Raw genomic sequence first — 16,464 nt, forward strand, 5'->3', positions numbered from 1 at the left:
TGCTACAGAGTTGTTTAGAAATTTATCAGATGGGTTCCCAAACCCCCACTACATCTGGTATTTGCATACCCCTCACCACAGTGGCATCTTAATGAAGGCCACACGCCCTGTCAAAGGGTCACATTAAACCCCCAAAATTGTCAGAGCCTAACAGGCTCAGTTTGGTCGAAGGCGCCTTCACAAAAAGAGCTGTTTGTTAGCAGCGACAGTAGCGACTGCCTTCAATATTTCATGTCAGCTGTGTCATGGACAGAAAATGTCACACACATTATTTTGTGGTTTCAGAGATGCTCCATCCAAAAAAATGGGTAATCACACAGAAAAAAAAAAAATGTGCCCGCAACGTCATGGGCCACGACCTCCATCTTTAAGAACAGAAAATTGGAGATGATTACAGGTTACTTATGAGCTTTAATACTTGTACGGTTTTATTTACTTATTAAAAAAAAAAAGAGAGAGAAAAACCTTTTTGAAAGTTTAGAGGAGGAGCTTTCCAGCTTTCCCCTGGCAAATCCGAACTTCTCCTCTGCGGATTCTTCTAAACTCTTGACCCCGGTGCCACCCAGACTGGGCTCAGCATCTTGGGATGTCTGTCACGCCAAACCCCAAGTGTGACATCTGCTATCCATAAAAGAGCCAGAACACTCGCCACCACACAAGCACAGCATCCAATGGAAAAATATTTTACCGATTATAACTCCAAAACCCATCTAACTGTGGCAGCCGGGAGCCTCAGGCATTCCTCTCTCCGGCAACACTAACCCTTTCACTGCCAAATCAGTGCCACAGATGCACACACCACACAGAAGGCAGAGAGGCTGCATGAGGCATTTACAGCATCACGTCTGGTGGATGGGCAGACCAAGAGGCAAATAAGAAGTTTAGGACACTGGAGAGGTGCCAATCAGCAATCTGACCCACCGGAGGTTCAGCTCAGGTGTGGGCTGAAAGTCCCAGAAATGACAAGAATGTCAGCAGAGAACGACGCCAAAACAGGACTTGTTTCATCATCTTTATTGCAGCCTTTCTGGAGACAGGATTTCTGGGCCTCAGTGAGGGAGGAGGGGGGGCCCTGGCAGAGGAGTGTTTTACAGTAGCAATTATGGAGCGACTGTGGAGAGATGGAAATGTAAATTTTCATTGTAATTACGATGTACAGATAAATAGGACAGCAGTGAAGGACAGCCATTATCATCATTCCCCGAGGTAACCAAGGTGTTATTTATTATGATGCACAGAGTTAAGCATACACTGGAGTTATGACACTGCCGCCGCCACCCAATGACATTATTACATGGAATGGCAAAATATTTTATAGGGCCCATGTGGTGGAAAAGTTTTATTATTTGTTCATTTTTTAATAAATAAAACCCAATGGATTGACTATGCAACGGGAAAAGCAGATACGAAAAAATTAATGATGAGCATTTTATTTGCAGCTAGGTATCAATTTAAAACTGGAAGAAGTGATGGCTGTCAAAACATTCAAAGTATTTATTTAATAAAGATCAAAACAAAAGAAATTGTTAAAATTTACATTTCTTAAAAAAAATTATAGAACCTAATAAATGGAAAAAAACACTGGACTATCCAGAAAGAGCATATAAGAAAGTTAAACATTTCCATGAAATGATGCCTGTGGTTGCGAAGCATCCCGGTAGTGGGGTCTCCATTAAAATGCAACGGTGTAATACAGTGATGGTAGGCGCTGCTCACAAGGGCATATTAGGACTTCCTCACCTTGATACTTTTGCCCATCCAAACGATAATTTTAAAAATAATTGGCTGAAACACTTTAATAATTAAAACTGATCTGAAAATTGTGTCTACAGCCATTTTCAGTAAGTGAATGATCACGCCGGAGTAAGTAATTCTTATTACAAACATTAATCTTCTTTCACTCAGTGTAAACCGGTTTGGAACAAACTCTACACTACTTGATTTATCCCAGTGGATAGTTTAACATGCTTGTGAGCCTTCTCAGGAGCCTACCATTCATACCATAAACTTGCACCGCTTTATTTGTGTTTTATGTCCAAGTTTACAAAGTAATCCTAAGCAGTAATGGCCATTTTTAAAACTGCACTCTTAGCTCCTCACATATAGCACATATGCGCATAGATACATGTCTACTTTCAAACAATTCTGACTAATATAATTTGGGCAGTGTGGCTCAGCTGCAATAAGGAATCATTTAAAACAGAACAATAAATTACAATGAGAACAATAAAAAATGCAAATGCCAGACTGCCTCAGCTGTATGACCAGCACAAGTCTGCCACCTGGTGGACAGGAGCACAATTTGTAGCACTTAGAAACTCACAAACCAAACTCTACCCATGAAGACCAAGGGCACTTTTCAGATCCTGAGAATAAAAGCAAGCTTTCTCATCTTTGTAGATTTTAATTATTTTACTCCTTTCACAAAATGTGGAAGACCAATAAGATACTTCAAAAACTGAGCCTTTCACATGAAAGCTGTAGCCATGTGTGTCATGTGCCTGCACCTTGTTTTATGTCATTGCTACCACATAAGACAATCTGCTACTAGCAGAATACAGTCATTACTTTTATTGCACTCAGATACTTAACACAATTCTCAAACATTAATTTTATGATCACATCAACACAGACACACATTTAAGTAAGTAAACGTATTGATCCTAATAATGTAAACAACCCAAACTTTTTCTGAAGCTCTCAACTTTGTTTGCATTCTAGAATCTGGAGCAGGCACTATAAATTAAAAATCTATGGTGACATACGATTAACAACGCACTGCAACCTTATGTTCCTGGAGTTGATGCAGTGGCTGTGAAGATTTCAAACTCAAAGCAATTTGCTACTGAATTAGCATTTTAGTACAGACTTGCATCTCAGTTGGTTCAGCAGCCAATGACTTCCAAACAACTTGGATTTTATCTAAATTATCAATTCTTTAAAACACTTACCTGATGCCAGCCAGGAATTATTTCATAGGATGCAATCAATTTCAAGTCCACACAAACCTATTTTATCACCAACACTACCTACTAATTAATGCATTATCACCAGACACCTTGTTTATATATAACATCAATAAAACACAGAGTCTTATGATGGTCTGTCAGTTCACAAACCATCTACATTCCAAGAATTTAATGTGACTAATTTTGCCACCCTCACTTATTTGCCAAAGGTCAGTCACGTCTGACTAGCACCAGTGTGAACAGCAGGTGCTAAATTGCTAAACATTAAATATAAAATTAATCTTTTGGAAAGATTCTCAAATCAATAAGTATTTTAGACAATAAAAAAGAAGAAGTGTACTAAAAACACAAGTCTAGTAAGTAAGCATTCATTTACTGGTGCAGGTTAGCTTGACTTTAAGACTGGCTAAAATAAAAATTCAAAAACACTGCAGTCCTCAAGGGCCAAACATCTTTACTACTGCTGCAAAGGAATAGCAGAAGCTCCAAATGAATCATAGCCCTGTTTTACAGGACTTTAAAATTAGTAATAGCCCATTAAATACTCTGAACTTAACTTTTACTTTGAAGTCGTTAGAGCCAATCCCAGCAGCACAGGGCCCGAGGCAGGGACCAAACCACAGACAGGGCACTCTCATTAACACTTCATGGAAATGCATTAAGAAAACACGCTCCACTAACAAATCCTGATGGGCAGAGAGGTTGTAGATAAAACTTAGCCTCCAAGTAAGATTTCAAGACAGTCAGAAATAGCTCATAATGTGAAAATTAAGAAAACTGCAATAGAAACAGGATAAATGCTACAAGAAAAAAACCCTTTAGCTCTGCAAACTATTTGATTGACAGCACCAGCACGTGGAGGAACTGGACATCAAGAATCATACTGATCTCAAATAAGGATGGATAAAATGTCACAAAGACAGCGAAGTATTAGAGCTGTGATGAGTGAATGCTTCACGATTAGTTCACAATTCAGGTTTTTTTTTTTTAATTTTATTGTACATGCTTTCTCAAAATAGCAAATGAAAAAGTATAGTATGTTTTACATCTCTCTATTATAAAAGAAAATCTTGAGACAAGACTTCTTTCAAGAGATTTTGTCAAGTCCTGCCCTCCGCTCAACCATTTCTAACTGCTTCCCCATACGCGAGTGGCAGATCCGCAAAGTGGCTACAGCATAGCGCCCGCCTGGGGATTGGCAAGCAGAGGGCAGAGCCCCCTAGTTATGAACAAAGAAAAAATTAGTATATAGAAAAACTTATTTGGTACGATACCTAAACAAAACAGGTCTACACAGGAGAACAGCCAAACCTAAAGTGAGCAAAATAGCTGGAGGTTCTGTTACACTTAGTAGGACATAACAGAAGTGCGTATGGTTAGATCTGGTGCACTTACCGACAGAGATTACAGTGGAGAGAAGATATCTGTATTACTTCATATGTAAATAAATAAATGTAAAAATCCTCATCAACACCAAAAAAAATATCAGACTACACATACTAAAAATTCCATAAAATATCAGAGACCAAATGCCCTTGCTTTATTAAGTTTTTTTTTTCTTTTTAACACTTTATAATGAGAGCTTTCATCCACACCCTTCAAACAGTCAAGGCATGCAGAGAAAAAGAACTGGCAGACAGCTAGAGGAGTCAAGTTACCTACCTTTGATAAGTACAAAGTAATCCGAAAGGAAGCAATCCAAGCTCATTTCATCTAAAGGGTAACCCCTATTTCATTATCTCAACTTAGTCTGACATATGCAGTATAAATCAAAATTTACCCCCACCCAACACCCTAAATCCAAAGACATATATGGATGTTGTGGAAGGCTGCAGGGATAACTATAACAGCACCATACTGATGCTTTAAAAAAAAAAAGATATGTTGTTCTTCCATGAATAAGCAAGACAGTAGCAGACTTCTCAGACGTTCTAGAGTCATTAATCTTTGTGGTTTTCGTATTCTAATCCATCTCAATTTCTGCAGTATTCACTGAAGATTCATTCTTCACCCATGGGACTGCTTCAGGGACATGTGGATCATATGTCCATTTTGGATATATACGTTTATACAAGTGCATCAGAATGGTGTCCTGGGAGCGAAGCTGATTGTCAAAAATGCACTTCATGTGTCCGTGAGTACCTGAACAGTAAAGGATGAGAACAACAAGCATTGTGAGTATTTGGAGAGTGAAGTGTTAAACACGAGTAATGAGAAGGGTGTCATACTGAGCACAACTGCCACACAGTTACTTAACTAAGGTATTCTAGAAAATTTTCCAGATATCCTTACACAGATATATAGATACCTGTGCACAAATTTAAGGCATGAGATCACCATTCATTGCTACAGCAAATAAATACAAGTTGTTTAGGAAGAGTGGTAAAATGCAGACACTTCTGAAACCAAATACCTAAGAAAACATTTCTTCTTTCAGGAAAAGGCATGTTAAAATTAGAAAAAAATATGAATTGCTCAAAAATTTCATTAAGAGCCAATCATCATTATTTATAGTCTTTAAAGAAGTTAAAAAAGCTCCCAGTAACCATGTTATCTCCTACAGTAGCAAGACATTTTCATTGTTCCGAGTTTTATAAGGACTTCTAGTTTGTGGTAGGCACAAAGTGGGTGGCCAATCTGTAACTTGGTTATTTTCTGGGTGTTTATTGATTTGACTTTTCTGGTTAATCTGAGATTGCAAATATATGCCATTTTAGGAGTACCTTTCCAAGCTTCTTGGTATTAAAGGTGAGATTCCAGCAGTCCTACAAAATGGACTCACTTAATAAAAATAATAATAATATTTCTTTGCATTTATATAGCACTTTTCTCACTACTCAAAGCGCTCAGCAATTGCAGGTTAAGGGCCTTGCTCAAGGGCCCAACAGAACAGAGTCCCTATTGGTATTTACGGGATTCGAACCGGCAACCTTCCGATTGCCACTGCAGATCCCTAGCCTCAGAGCCACCGCTCCACCTACTCTCCTTGACAAACCAAGTAGGTGAGGCTATGAAATGACACTAGCAAAGCATGTCCATAACCACTACCATTTCAAGCCCTCAATTTCAGAAGGTGGAAATACAAAACAGACAAAATCATGTTCAAAACCATGAAAATAAACTATACTGACGTTGAAAGTTACCAGATTTGTAATGAAATAATTGATAAAGTGAACCTGAATGAACAAACAGCATAACATTTTCATACATTTTAATCTGTGTATTTCATAAAGTCAACACAAACCCAATGTTCTTGTGTGAAAAAAGTAATGCAACACTTCACATTAACTAATTGGTTGCAACATCTCCAGCTGCACAGATAGTTTCCTGTAACTGAGATCAACTTCTGCCCACTCATCCATGCCACACAGCTTGAACTCGGTAACATTTAGTTGTTCTACCAACAGGAACTACATGTTTCCTGTCCTGCCAAAAAATTAGTGTGGTGTTTAGGAAAGACGTTTGCCTTGACCTTTCCAGAACCATTACAAGAGAACAGTGAAAAAGAACAAAAAAAATAGACTGGTTTAAATGTTGGCATTATTGATTTCCTGCTTGATCCACATTTCTCTCTTTCCCTTTGTATGTTTAATGGCCATTCTCCAATTTCACCCAAAATTACAACACACAAGAGTAACAGTAAACCCCAGGTTTGAGCTATAACCCATATTTCCTTTATGGCCTAGCAAAGCAACTGGACTGTCATTCTCCACTAGAAATATGTGCTCCCTCCAGGAATGCAATATGGGTATCCCAGCAAGGTTCAAAGGTTACAGTACACTCCATAGCATTCACACTGGACAATGAAACAGACTAACTGCCAATTTATTTGTTTCTGTGCAACTAAACATCAACATATAAAACAGTCACCACTCCACCAAGAATATGGACAAAGGGAAATTAATGAGATTTTTATTTATTACCACTCATTTCTGCACAATGGTGTCATGAATGTTTTTACACTAGTTCTGAAAGTGTTATCTCTCAACCATTTGTTCTGTAATTACAACCACAAACAATACATACAGGAAAATCATATTACCATTTTGGTCGTTTTATAGTATTAGAATATTATCCATATCTTTTGTAAAAAGTAATTTCAAAAACTGTAGTCTTAACAAGGATATACAAAAGTATATTAAGCACATCACCTGCCCAATTAAGAGGGACACATTTTGTATCTACATGTTTCTTTACATGCCAAAGCTGCAAAAAATAAGGTGACCTATTAGTGGTCTTAATCCATATTTAGAAGGAAACTAAAAATAATGGTTCACTTCAAAAATAATCATCATTGATGGTGTACCTGTGGAGATGATTAACAATGTTAAGGTTATGAGTGGTCACAGAGCAAAAAAAACAGCACCACCTTTACAATACAAGATTTAATGAGTACTGAAATCCTGGGAAACTCATGATTTCACTACTGAGAATATCTTTACTGGCCAATTATGTCAGGATATTCAACCACATAAATTACATAAAGAAAAATCACTGGAGTAGCTAGCTGCCATTTAATCAAATGGTGTTGTGCTTTAGTTCCTAGTATTAACAAGACCATCCTTCATTTCAATACATTGCTTTTGAACACCTCTTTTCTACAGGAGAACTAAAATGAGACAGAAATATTGTGGAATTTGGTACACTGTATTAATCCCTGAGGGGAAATTGTCTTTTTGCCTAACCTTTTTGGGGTCAGATAACCATTGTCACTAACTGAGGCCATAGGAGATCTTCATCTGTTCCTTTACAAGGATGTCTGTTCAGTCATATATATTGTAGGGCCCTACAAAGTGCTTGGGATGTGTGTTAGCTGAGTTGAGTGTGCATTAAAGTTTTACATAAATATTTGTTTTGGAGAGATATAACAAAAAAATCCAATGCAAATGCTTTTATCTCACAAACCGTTGGGTCATGTAATCATGGAGAGGGCATTCTTGACCACTTTCACTACTGTCAACATTAGTAATGCTTCAGCTTTGGCTGTGCCAGACCCACTGCCACTGTAACCAAACCTAAATAAAGGCCGCTTCAGTCACAACTTTCTCATTAGCTGGAAGCAGCAGGAAAGCAAAAGCAAAACTCTCAAGCCCCTGCCTCTGGCCACTAAAAAGCAGCCTGCAACGCTTAAGAAAGCACGTATGAGATATAAAATGAAGCGTCTCATTAACCACATGTAGGCCATCAACCACATTAGGATATCAAAGTTTAACCATTCCTACTAATAACAGTTACTTTTGTTGATCAGACAACCATTTACTAAATCATATGTATTTGGTGCAGACTTTAATATCCCTTACCTTCTGCTGAATTATTTTTGTGATTATTGTCATTTAATATTTATTATAAGCAAGATGTTCAGTGAATCTTTGGCAAAATGACTGAATTTAAAAAAAAAAACACTCTTGAAATTACTCTTCTTCAGTATTGCTTCTGCTATGCATTTCTATATACCAAAATTAATCCATACCTCCTCCCTGTAAAACCACCTCAGATTTTAACACTGATAGCATACTACCATTAATTTAAATCTCAAGTTAATTTTAAATTGCATTCAACTTTATAGAATAATTAGTCAAACTAAAATGTACTGGATTAACATCAGCAAGTTACTTATTTAAAGGTAATTCCCAATTAATGTATAATTACTGAAGAGTAAAATATGTAGCAGCAGTGGGTTCAAATAGCCAATGAAGCCGAAATTTACACATACAAAAAGACAAGACAAGATAAATAGACAGATAGATACTTTATTAATCCCAAGGGGAAATTCACATACTCCAGCAGCACCTTACTGATACAAAAAAAGATTTGCTATGGCTAGTGGAAAACATAATGAAACAAGTGACAGTCCTTCACCCCAATACAGCCAGAAAAAACTACTGTTCATTAAACTTTACTGAAAGACTGTGAACTGCAAAAGTGGTGTGTGCACTGTGTATAAAGTTATGTAATATTAAATTTCATACATCATATTATGATTCCTACATACAATATTGCCTGAAACGCACATTCTAAGTTGGTATACTATCATTGCTGGATTGTACAGAAAAATACAAATAAAGCAGGACTCGTATATTTTACTATTTTATTCATAGAACTTTCCTCTGAAAGTTTCATATATTTAGAAAAACATGGTAACAGCATTAATGCTCACTTTGTCATCTTTTTGCTTCATCATGAGTCCCATTTTACACAAATTCTGTACTTATTACACCATAAATGGATAGGTTGCTTGGTTCCATTCTTATTATTAGCTGAAACTGTGTAATTCCCAAGAATGTCATTTAGCTTTTGCTGTTTAATATAAAAAAAGATAAATATCTAAATACTGCTGTAAAAAAGACAATTTGAGCTCTATGTCTTGTTTAGATGACATAAATTTAAAAGAAAAGCAGCAGCAAACATTTATTCCTACCTAGTGCCTCCTTGATATGTCCACGTCGTCCCCACTTTGTCCTTAGCTCTACAGGTTTGAACCACAGCACATCCTCTGTAAGGACAGAACAACACATTGGAGAATGTGCAGCATGAAACTGAAAACAACTAGCCACACTTAAGCTTCAAGTGATTTGAATTCTTTTCTGCTTTCAGATTTTACAGCTTGGTAGAATCTAGATTGCTTTGAATGTAGGATTATAAGAATCAGTCAATAAAGCATTATACTATCAATAGAGCGCAAACATACAATACACTTTAATAACACTGGAATGTAGGCAGGGAAAGCATCAATGGACCAACTGACTGAATTTTGGTTTAGAAACTGTACAGAAAAACAGCTTGGAAAGAAGCATTAAAAACAAAACATTTTGTTCAATGATCAATTTTTATAACTATTCATCTTACTGTTCATAAATCATTTTCCAAATGCAGAGCAATAGTTTGTACAATTAAGTACACTATTAATAAAAAAAAGAGTATCAAGAACATTAAAAGACTCTGCAACTAAAAAACAAAAATATTTGCAATAGGTTAAATACCCACATACTGTAGCTATTCTACATTTGCAGTCATTGATTGTTCTTAACTAAAACTGAAAATAATTAACAATATAAAATTGCTATTAAATAAAGTTATAAACATTAACCAACAAAAAGTACACATATTCCCTCCAATGTTATTAGGAATCTTGGTAAAGAGGAGTAAAAAGTAATTGAAGTAAATTTATTCTGAGAAAAAATAATTCCTCATCAAGAAATAATTTTTTAAAAAAACCACATGTGCCATGATTGTTGTCACCCCTAAGAACTTTTCTGAACAAAGTGTAACTGAATCATTTTTTGCATTTATATCTTACTTTTTTAAACTGAACAACAGTAATCCATGATTTCTCATTTCACTGGAGTATAAATATAAGGCGGCACAGAAGTCAAATTCCCTTATTCATTTATCTAGCATGGAAAAAATGAGAGAACACACAAAGAAAATGACAGAAGTGTGTTGACCTTCATAAATCAGGGAATGGCTATAAAAAAAATGCTACTTCAACTGAAAATGCCCATATCTACAATTAGGACAATAATTAAAAAGTTCCAATCAACTGGAACTCTTACCAACTTACCCAGAAAAGGACCAAAGTTTATTTTGTCCCAACGCACAGTGAGCAGGATGGTAAGAAAAGTTTATTTAATATTAATAATAAAAAATCCCTAATGGATCACTGTTGGAGATATACTGAAACAAGAATCATCTTAGGGTTACTACCATCAAAACTACCATCATACGCCAACTCTATGTTAAGAGGTTATTTGGAAGGCGAGAGAGAGAGAGAGAGAGAGAAAGTATTTCCTGTTATTTAACCATAAACGTGTAGCAGTGCTACTATTAGTTAAAACCGCATCTCCCAGCAGTCTCTTCAGGGGCTGGTGGGGTCAAAGGTGGTCAGAGTGGCTTAAAAGGAAGGCAGGTGTTCAAAGAAAAAAAAAAATAAAACAAAAAAAAAAAAAAAGTGTTTTTTGTTGTGTTCTGTGTACCTGTCTGGCTGCCTTCTGTTGTTTAACCGTATTTAGTCATTGTGTCCTTGATTGTTTCGTTGTTGGGGTCTGGATTGTCTTCTGCCTACCTGTGTGCTGAGGACTGATAAGGGTTCATGGCCTTCCAGCAAGAAAAGGAGCGCTCCTGAACCGTCCACCCATCTTCACCATTTTCAGGGACTACCGGTAGGACTGTTTTTTTCATTCTCTTACAACGTACAGATCTCTAGACTTGCTATCATCATCATTCATTACATCCGGTGCTGTTTTCCATGGACTTTGCTGTGGGGGGTTGTTTGTGTTTATGTGTTTAATGAAATTTTGCCGTAGGGGTAAAGGGGTGGTATTGTTTCGATTTATTTCATTATATTCTTTAACTGTTGTTTGATTACAGTGTGCATTATTTTGTTTCTGTTTGTGAGTGTGTGCAGGTAGGGCCAAGGCTGGGAGCGTCCCTCCTCCATAAAAATAAATAAATCGCCATCATCTTGACGGTGTGAATCTTAGCGACACCGGACTGCTACAAATGTAAGCACCTACAGTTTGCTAAGCACTACCAGAACTTTGATTGGAGCCATGTTTAACAGTCACATGAAATGAAAATTAAGCTTTGTTAGCGCAAAATTCTCAAGGTGGATCTGGCATAAAAACAAGGATGAGCATAACTGTGTGCATGTGTATGCCACACTATTGACTAGCAAACCTCCCAGGTTTATTAGCCCTTTTGCTCCCAGTGTGTCAGGGATAAGATCTGGGTCCTTGCAACCCTAAATATACATCAAGCAGATTGGGAATATTAAAGAATCAATGGATACCTCCTGGCATTTAGTTCATGTGGTTATTATTGTATCTTGACTTTTAATTATCAAAGTTATTTTAACACCTCACCCGTTTCATCTCTGAATAACTCTTTAGGTTGTCTGTTAAACAATTCTTTGAAATATTACATAGTATGCACTGGCTGCTTTGATTTCTCTTATTATGACTATGTCTAGGAGATGTCAGCAATGACTTTCACTCATCAGAAGTATGCACTGCCTGAGCTTCCTATACAGTGTCTGTGTAGCCATAAACCAGTAAGACCAATAGGTATCAGTTCAAGTCTGATCGTGTACTGTATATTCCTTCGTTATTTCTTTGCTGAGTGCCTGTATTGCATATACAGAATTATCACGGAGAGTGCTAAATTTACAAATATACGCAATAAAAAAAAATATTAAAAATCACATGTTGCAAGTGACATTTGGACAAGAACAACCCCGGCCGAATATTTGTTGAGATGTAAAAAGTACTTTCAACTTTGCTAACCTTCTCAAATCATGTCAAGCAATGAAGTTAGCTAGAACTCACCTCTGTTGAAAAACATATAACGTACAACTGCTGTCCTTCGCATAATTTTGAAGGGGTGCCCACTCAATACAATCCTCTTAACAATTACACGGTCAGGATCAGAATTTAGTAAGGAACCAGTTGCCACCAAATCTTGCATTCCTTGAAAATAAAGTAATTATTTTGATATTTTCATCCTTTGCAGTAATCATTTCAGCTTTATACCTAAACAAAACCAGTTGAGCAGAGGACATGCACAATATTCTGCATGAATCCACACTCACAGTCAATTCAAAATCTGAGTACTGAGCAATTTATACTTAAAACTTTACTACTTCAAAATAAATAATTTTGACAACAGATCATTGGCTAAACTGGACTTACTTTATTCTCTGGGACCTCTTGTAACATGCTGCCTCTTTATAAAGCAAAGAACCATACACAGAGATCAATGCACATTGAGTATTCTGCTTAACTGCTGTGTAACAGCCACTAGTATTTCTTTAATGTCAGAAGTTTTCCTTCTTTTTAGTAATTCTGGTGTGCATTTGTTTGTTATAATACATAGTTATTTATGATACTGTGGTAAAAAGGTAAATGTCTCACTTAGAACAAATAAAGTAATATCTACAGGTTTGATCTTTATTTACTTCAGACAACATGAAAAAAAAGTATTCTTAGGGGGTCATGCCTAAAGTGCTAGTTCAGATCTGCTTTGTAATTTTTTGTTTTTTATTTTTCTTTTTTTGCTATCTCTAAAACTTAACTCTTTCAAAGGTCTGATATTTGCCATAAATGTCAAACTGAAATTTTGAAATGCACATAGAAGCTTATTCCACTTGGTTTATTCACTCTTAATTTCCTGGTTGGATGGCAATTCTGCACTGCCTCAATAGATTTGTTGTATAAAATGAAACACTATTAAATTCATTAAGGCACTAAACCTGCATAGGGAGGGAGTGACTCAAATGGGATTGAAGTCTGTAGCTCATTTCATATGTAAATTACGAGTAAAAGACTGCAAAAATTGAACCTGCATACCACTACACTATGTGACCAGGTCTCACCATTTGTTCTCTGTTTGAAAACAAGAACTCCTGCTGTAGGGAAGGTGACCGGAGCATAAACAGAGGCCACTACAGGCATGTCACATCGTAAAAAGCGCTCCATCTTGTGTTTGTCACCTGAGAACATAAGCAAAATTAAGGTTAAAATGTACATGTGCCCAGATTTACAGGATAATATCTAAAGTTCTAAAGCTTTAAAGTACTAGGAAGAAATGCATACTTTCAAGAATATAGCAGAACCACTTAAAAACATTCAATACCTGAAGTATGCTGGGAGTAGACTGGAGAAGCACGAAAGCGACGGAATCCACAGTGAAAGATAAGTTCCTCTTTGGATTTAATTGGTTCAGAGTTCCCAGGATGTCTGCGAACAAGCATGTGAAGTACAGACATCTGAAAAAGAGTATGTAAAAGACCACCAATAGAATTAAGCCTAGATGAATGACAAGCAAACCACCTAAGCAATCTTATTTTTAATGATAGCCACTAATTACATGTTGCTTACTGAACATTCATATCTTGTAGAGAATAATCACTTAACACAATTTGCATACCTCATATCCAACTACAAACAAAGCTCTTGTTACATAAACTAAGAAACCCAAACGCTCTGATAAATGATGAAATTATGTTCAGTTTGTTTTATTTTTAACATTTCCATTTATCTAAATCATTACAATACTTTTAAAGTACATTTTTAGCACTCTAGATTAAACACATTCAATTTAATAATTGTATAAAATATGAAAATTAACTGGTATTAAGGATGGGAAATAAACAAACAACTGGTCAGATAAATAAAGGATGTCTCTACCTTTTGTTCATGTGGCAAAAGAGACACAAGAACCAGTGGTTGTCCTTCATGGAAACTTTCTATAACTGTGCTAGGAACGTCCTTCACATGAATTGTAACATACCAGCCAACCTAGTGACAAGAGAATTCCAGGTCACTTATTATGTTTCACACAAGATTTAAGGGTTATTCCAAAAACAAGCTTCAATGCACAGTAAAGTAGGCAAAAGGAAATGCATATAAAATATGTAATACAACTTAAATCTGATAAACAGCAATCCAGGAAAACTGCCATGATTGAAAGAAATAAAGATGGAGACATAGTTTAAACACAACATAGAAAAAACACTAAAGGACACCTAAATTAACTTTGATTCTAAAAATGACAGTCCTGTATGCAACTTTTACAGATTTTAATAACAGTACATAATAATGGTTGCAAAGTTTTTTTGGACCAACCAGTTTCAAAATCATTAAAATCACCACAAGATGATCTCATTGCATAATTAGCTGTTCTTTTATATTCTGCATTCAGAAGAGTACAGTAATATGATGTTCACATTTAAAGCACTTTAGAAATATTTGTTATTCCAAAAATTACAATGAGCAAGACATGTGACTTAAGAGACTTTGAGCATAGGATGACTGTTGGTCCCAGCTTTAGCTGCCCTCCTGGGGTTTTAAAGTTCTATAGTGACTAAGGTGTACAGGGAGTGATGTACCATAACTGGTTTCACTCCTGTCAGCTAGGAAGAGAAAGACAAAGTTACAGTGGACACAGCTTAACTAAAACAGTGTGATTTAAGAGTGGAAAAATGTTGCCTGCTCTGCCAAAACTTGATTTCTGCTGTAAATTTACCATAAAATGCATGTATCCATGGATCTATTCTGCCTTGCATCGGTAGTACAGGCTTGTGGTGTAGTGTTTAGGTGTTGAGAATAATTGCTTGCATTAAGCCTCTAGTGTCAACTAAAAACTGTTTGAATGTCACAGCACATATAACTTTCTTGGTAACCACGTGCGTCCTTTTGAGGCTACAGTCAACCTTTTTCAAATGGATAAAAGCATTCATCATCTCAAGTTGTCTTCACAAACATGACAGTGACTTCAGTTTTCTCTGATAGCATACACAGCAATCAAATCTCATCTTTGGGGTGAAGTGGAACTGGAAAGCTGCCAGCATCAATCTGTGGCTAAAAATATAAAGAATCTGTGTAATGTTATTATGTTAACATGAACCAACAGCCTAAGAAATGATTCCAGCACCTGACTGAAGCCAAGGCTTTGAAGACTTCAGGCATTCCTGGGAAAAAAGGGGATCCTAATCAGTATTAGATAGATTCCACACTTAATGTGGATACCGAGCACATATATCATACCTAGACTAAAGATGCAAGGAGGCACTTGAGAGACTCCAGTAGAAATATGAGGGATCAGGCACCTTTCACTTGGCTCAATAAGATTAATAAAGCATTTATTCTTCCATTTCAGTTCAAGAAACTGATAATAAAACATTCTTAAATTACTTTACATCTGAAAAAAACTCACACTGTTCCATTCCATCTGAACTAGTGTGGTGATGAGGTGTCACCCCTTGCATGGCTGCATTCAGGTCCTAATCTGGGATCCTGAGTTGGTTTGTCATGTGGTGGGTGCAGCAATGCGCTGTATCCGTGCATGCTCCTAACCTCTCGCTCTGTAATAATTTAACTCTAACAAACAAATGCTGATTTTACACAGATCTGTGTAAAAGTCAGCAAAGAAGCAGCAACAAAGCACATTTATGTAAAACACAATGCAAATATTTTTGTCCAACTTTAAAGATTTGTAAAGATAAATCATTTTAAATTATTCATAATATACGCATTCATTTCTGAAAGGAAGACCTGTCTATCTATAATATGTTCACATGTTCTAGGCTTAATTTCACTCCTCTGTTTCACAAGAAGTATGCTTAGATAGGATGAAATGAAAAAGGAGACAAGTGAGTACATATATAAACCATTGATGCATATTTATTGCAAATCTTTGCACACTGGGGAAATCCCGAAAGACCATAAATTAACACATACTACACAATTGTATAAAAAGGACAACCTGGCTGTTCTAAGTTAATATAGGCCATTAAGCTTAATATGCATCACAAGTAAATTAATGGAATCAATCACTAAGGAAAAGATCGAGCATCACATGTCAAGAACTGGTGCATCAATCAGCAAATAGTCAGCATGGGTTCAGACGAGGATGGTTGTGTTTCACTAATTTGGTGGAATACAATGAGAACACATTATTATTGATTATTAATATTGCTCATCTCTATTTTCAGAAGGCT

At 36.3% G+C, this 16,464-nt stretch overlaps 1 protein-coding gene across 1 annotated transcript in view; it reads right to left on the bottom strand.

Annotated features, from left to right (window-relative positions):
- Positions 1-4,475: 4,475 nt before the first annotated feature.
- The window catches only part of tsr1 (TSR1 ribosome maturation factor), a 102,673-nt gene continuing 90,684 nt past the window's right edge, over positions 4,476-16,464 (bottom strand). Inside the window, exons 10-15 of the mRNA XM_028806657.2 lie at positions 14,153-14,263; positions 13,599-13,731; positions 13,339-13,455; positions 12,293-12,433; positions 9,388-9,462; positions 4,476-5,111 (exon numbers count right to left, since the gene is read on the bottom strand). Coding sequence (XP_028662490.1) covers positions 4,933-5,111; positions 9,388-9,462; positions 12,293-12,433; positions 13,339-13,455; positions 13,599-13,731; positions 14,153-14,263 — 756 coding nt within the window. The 3' untranslated portion in view covers positions 4,476-4,932. The remainder of the gene's footprint in view (positions 5,112-9,387; positions 9,463-12,292; positions 12,434-13,338; positions 13,456-13,598; positions 13,732-14,152; positions 14,264-16,464) is intronic.

Source organism: Erpetoichthys calabaricus, chromosome 8, assembly GCF_900747795.2.
Source record: "Erpetoichthys calabaricus chromosome 8, fErpCal1.3, whole genome shotgun sequence".
Lineage (NCBI taxonomy): Eukaryota > Metazoa > Chordata > Cladistia > Polypteriformes > Polypteridae > Erpetoichthys > Erpetoichthys calabaricus.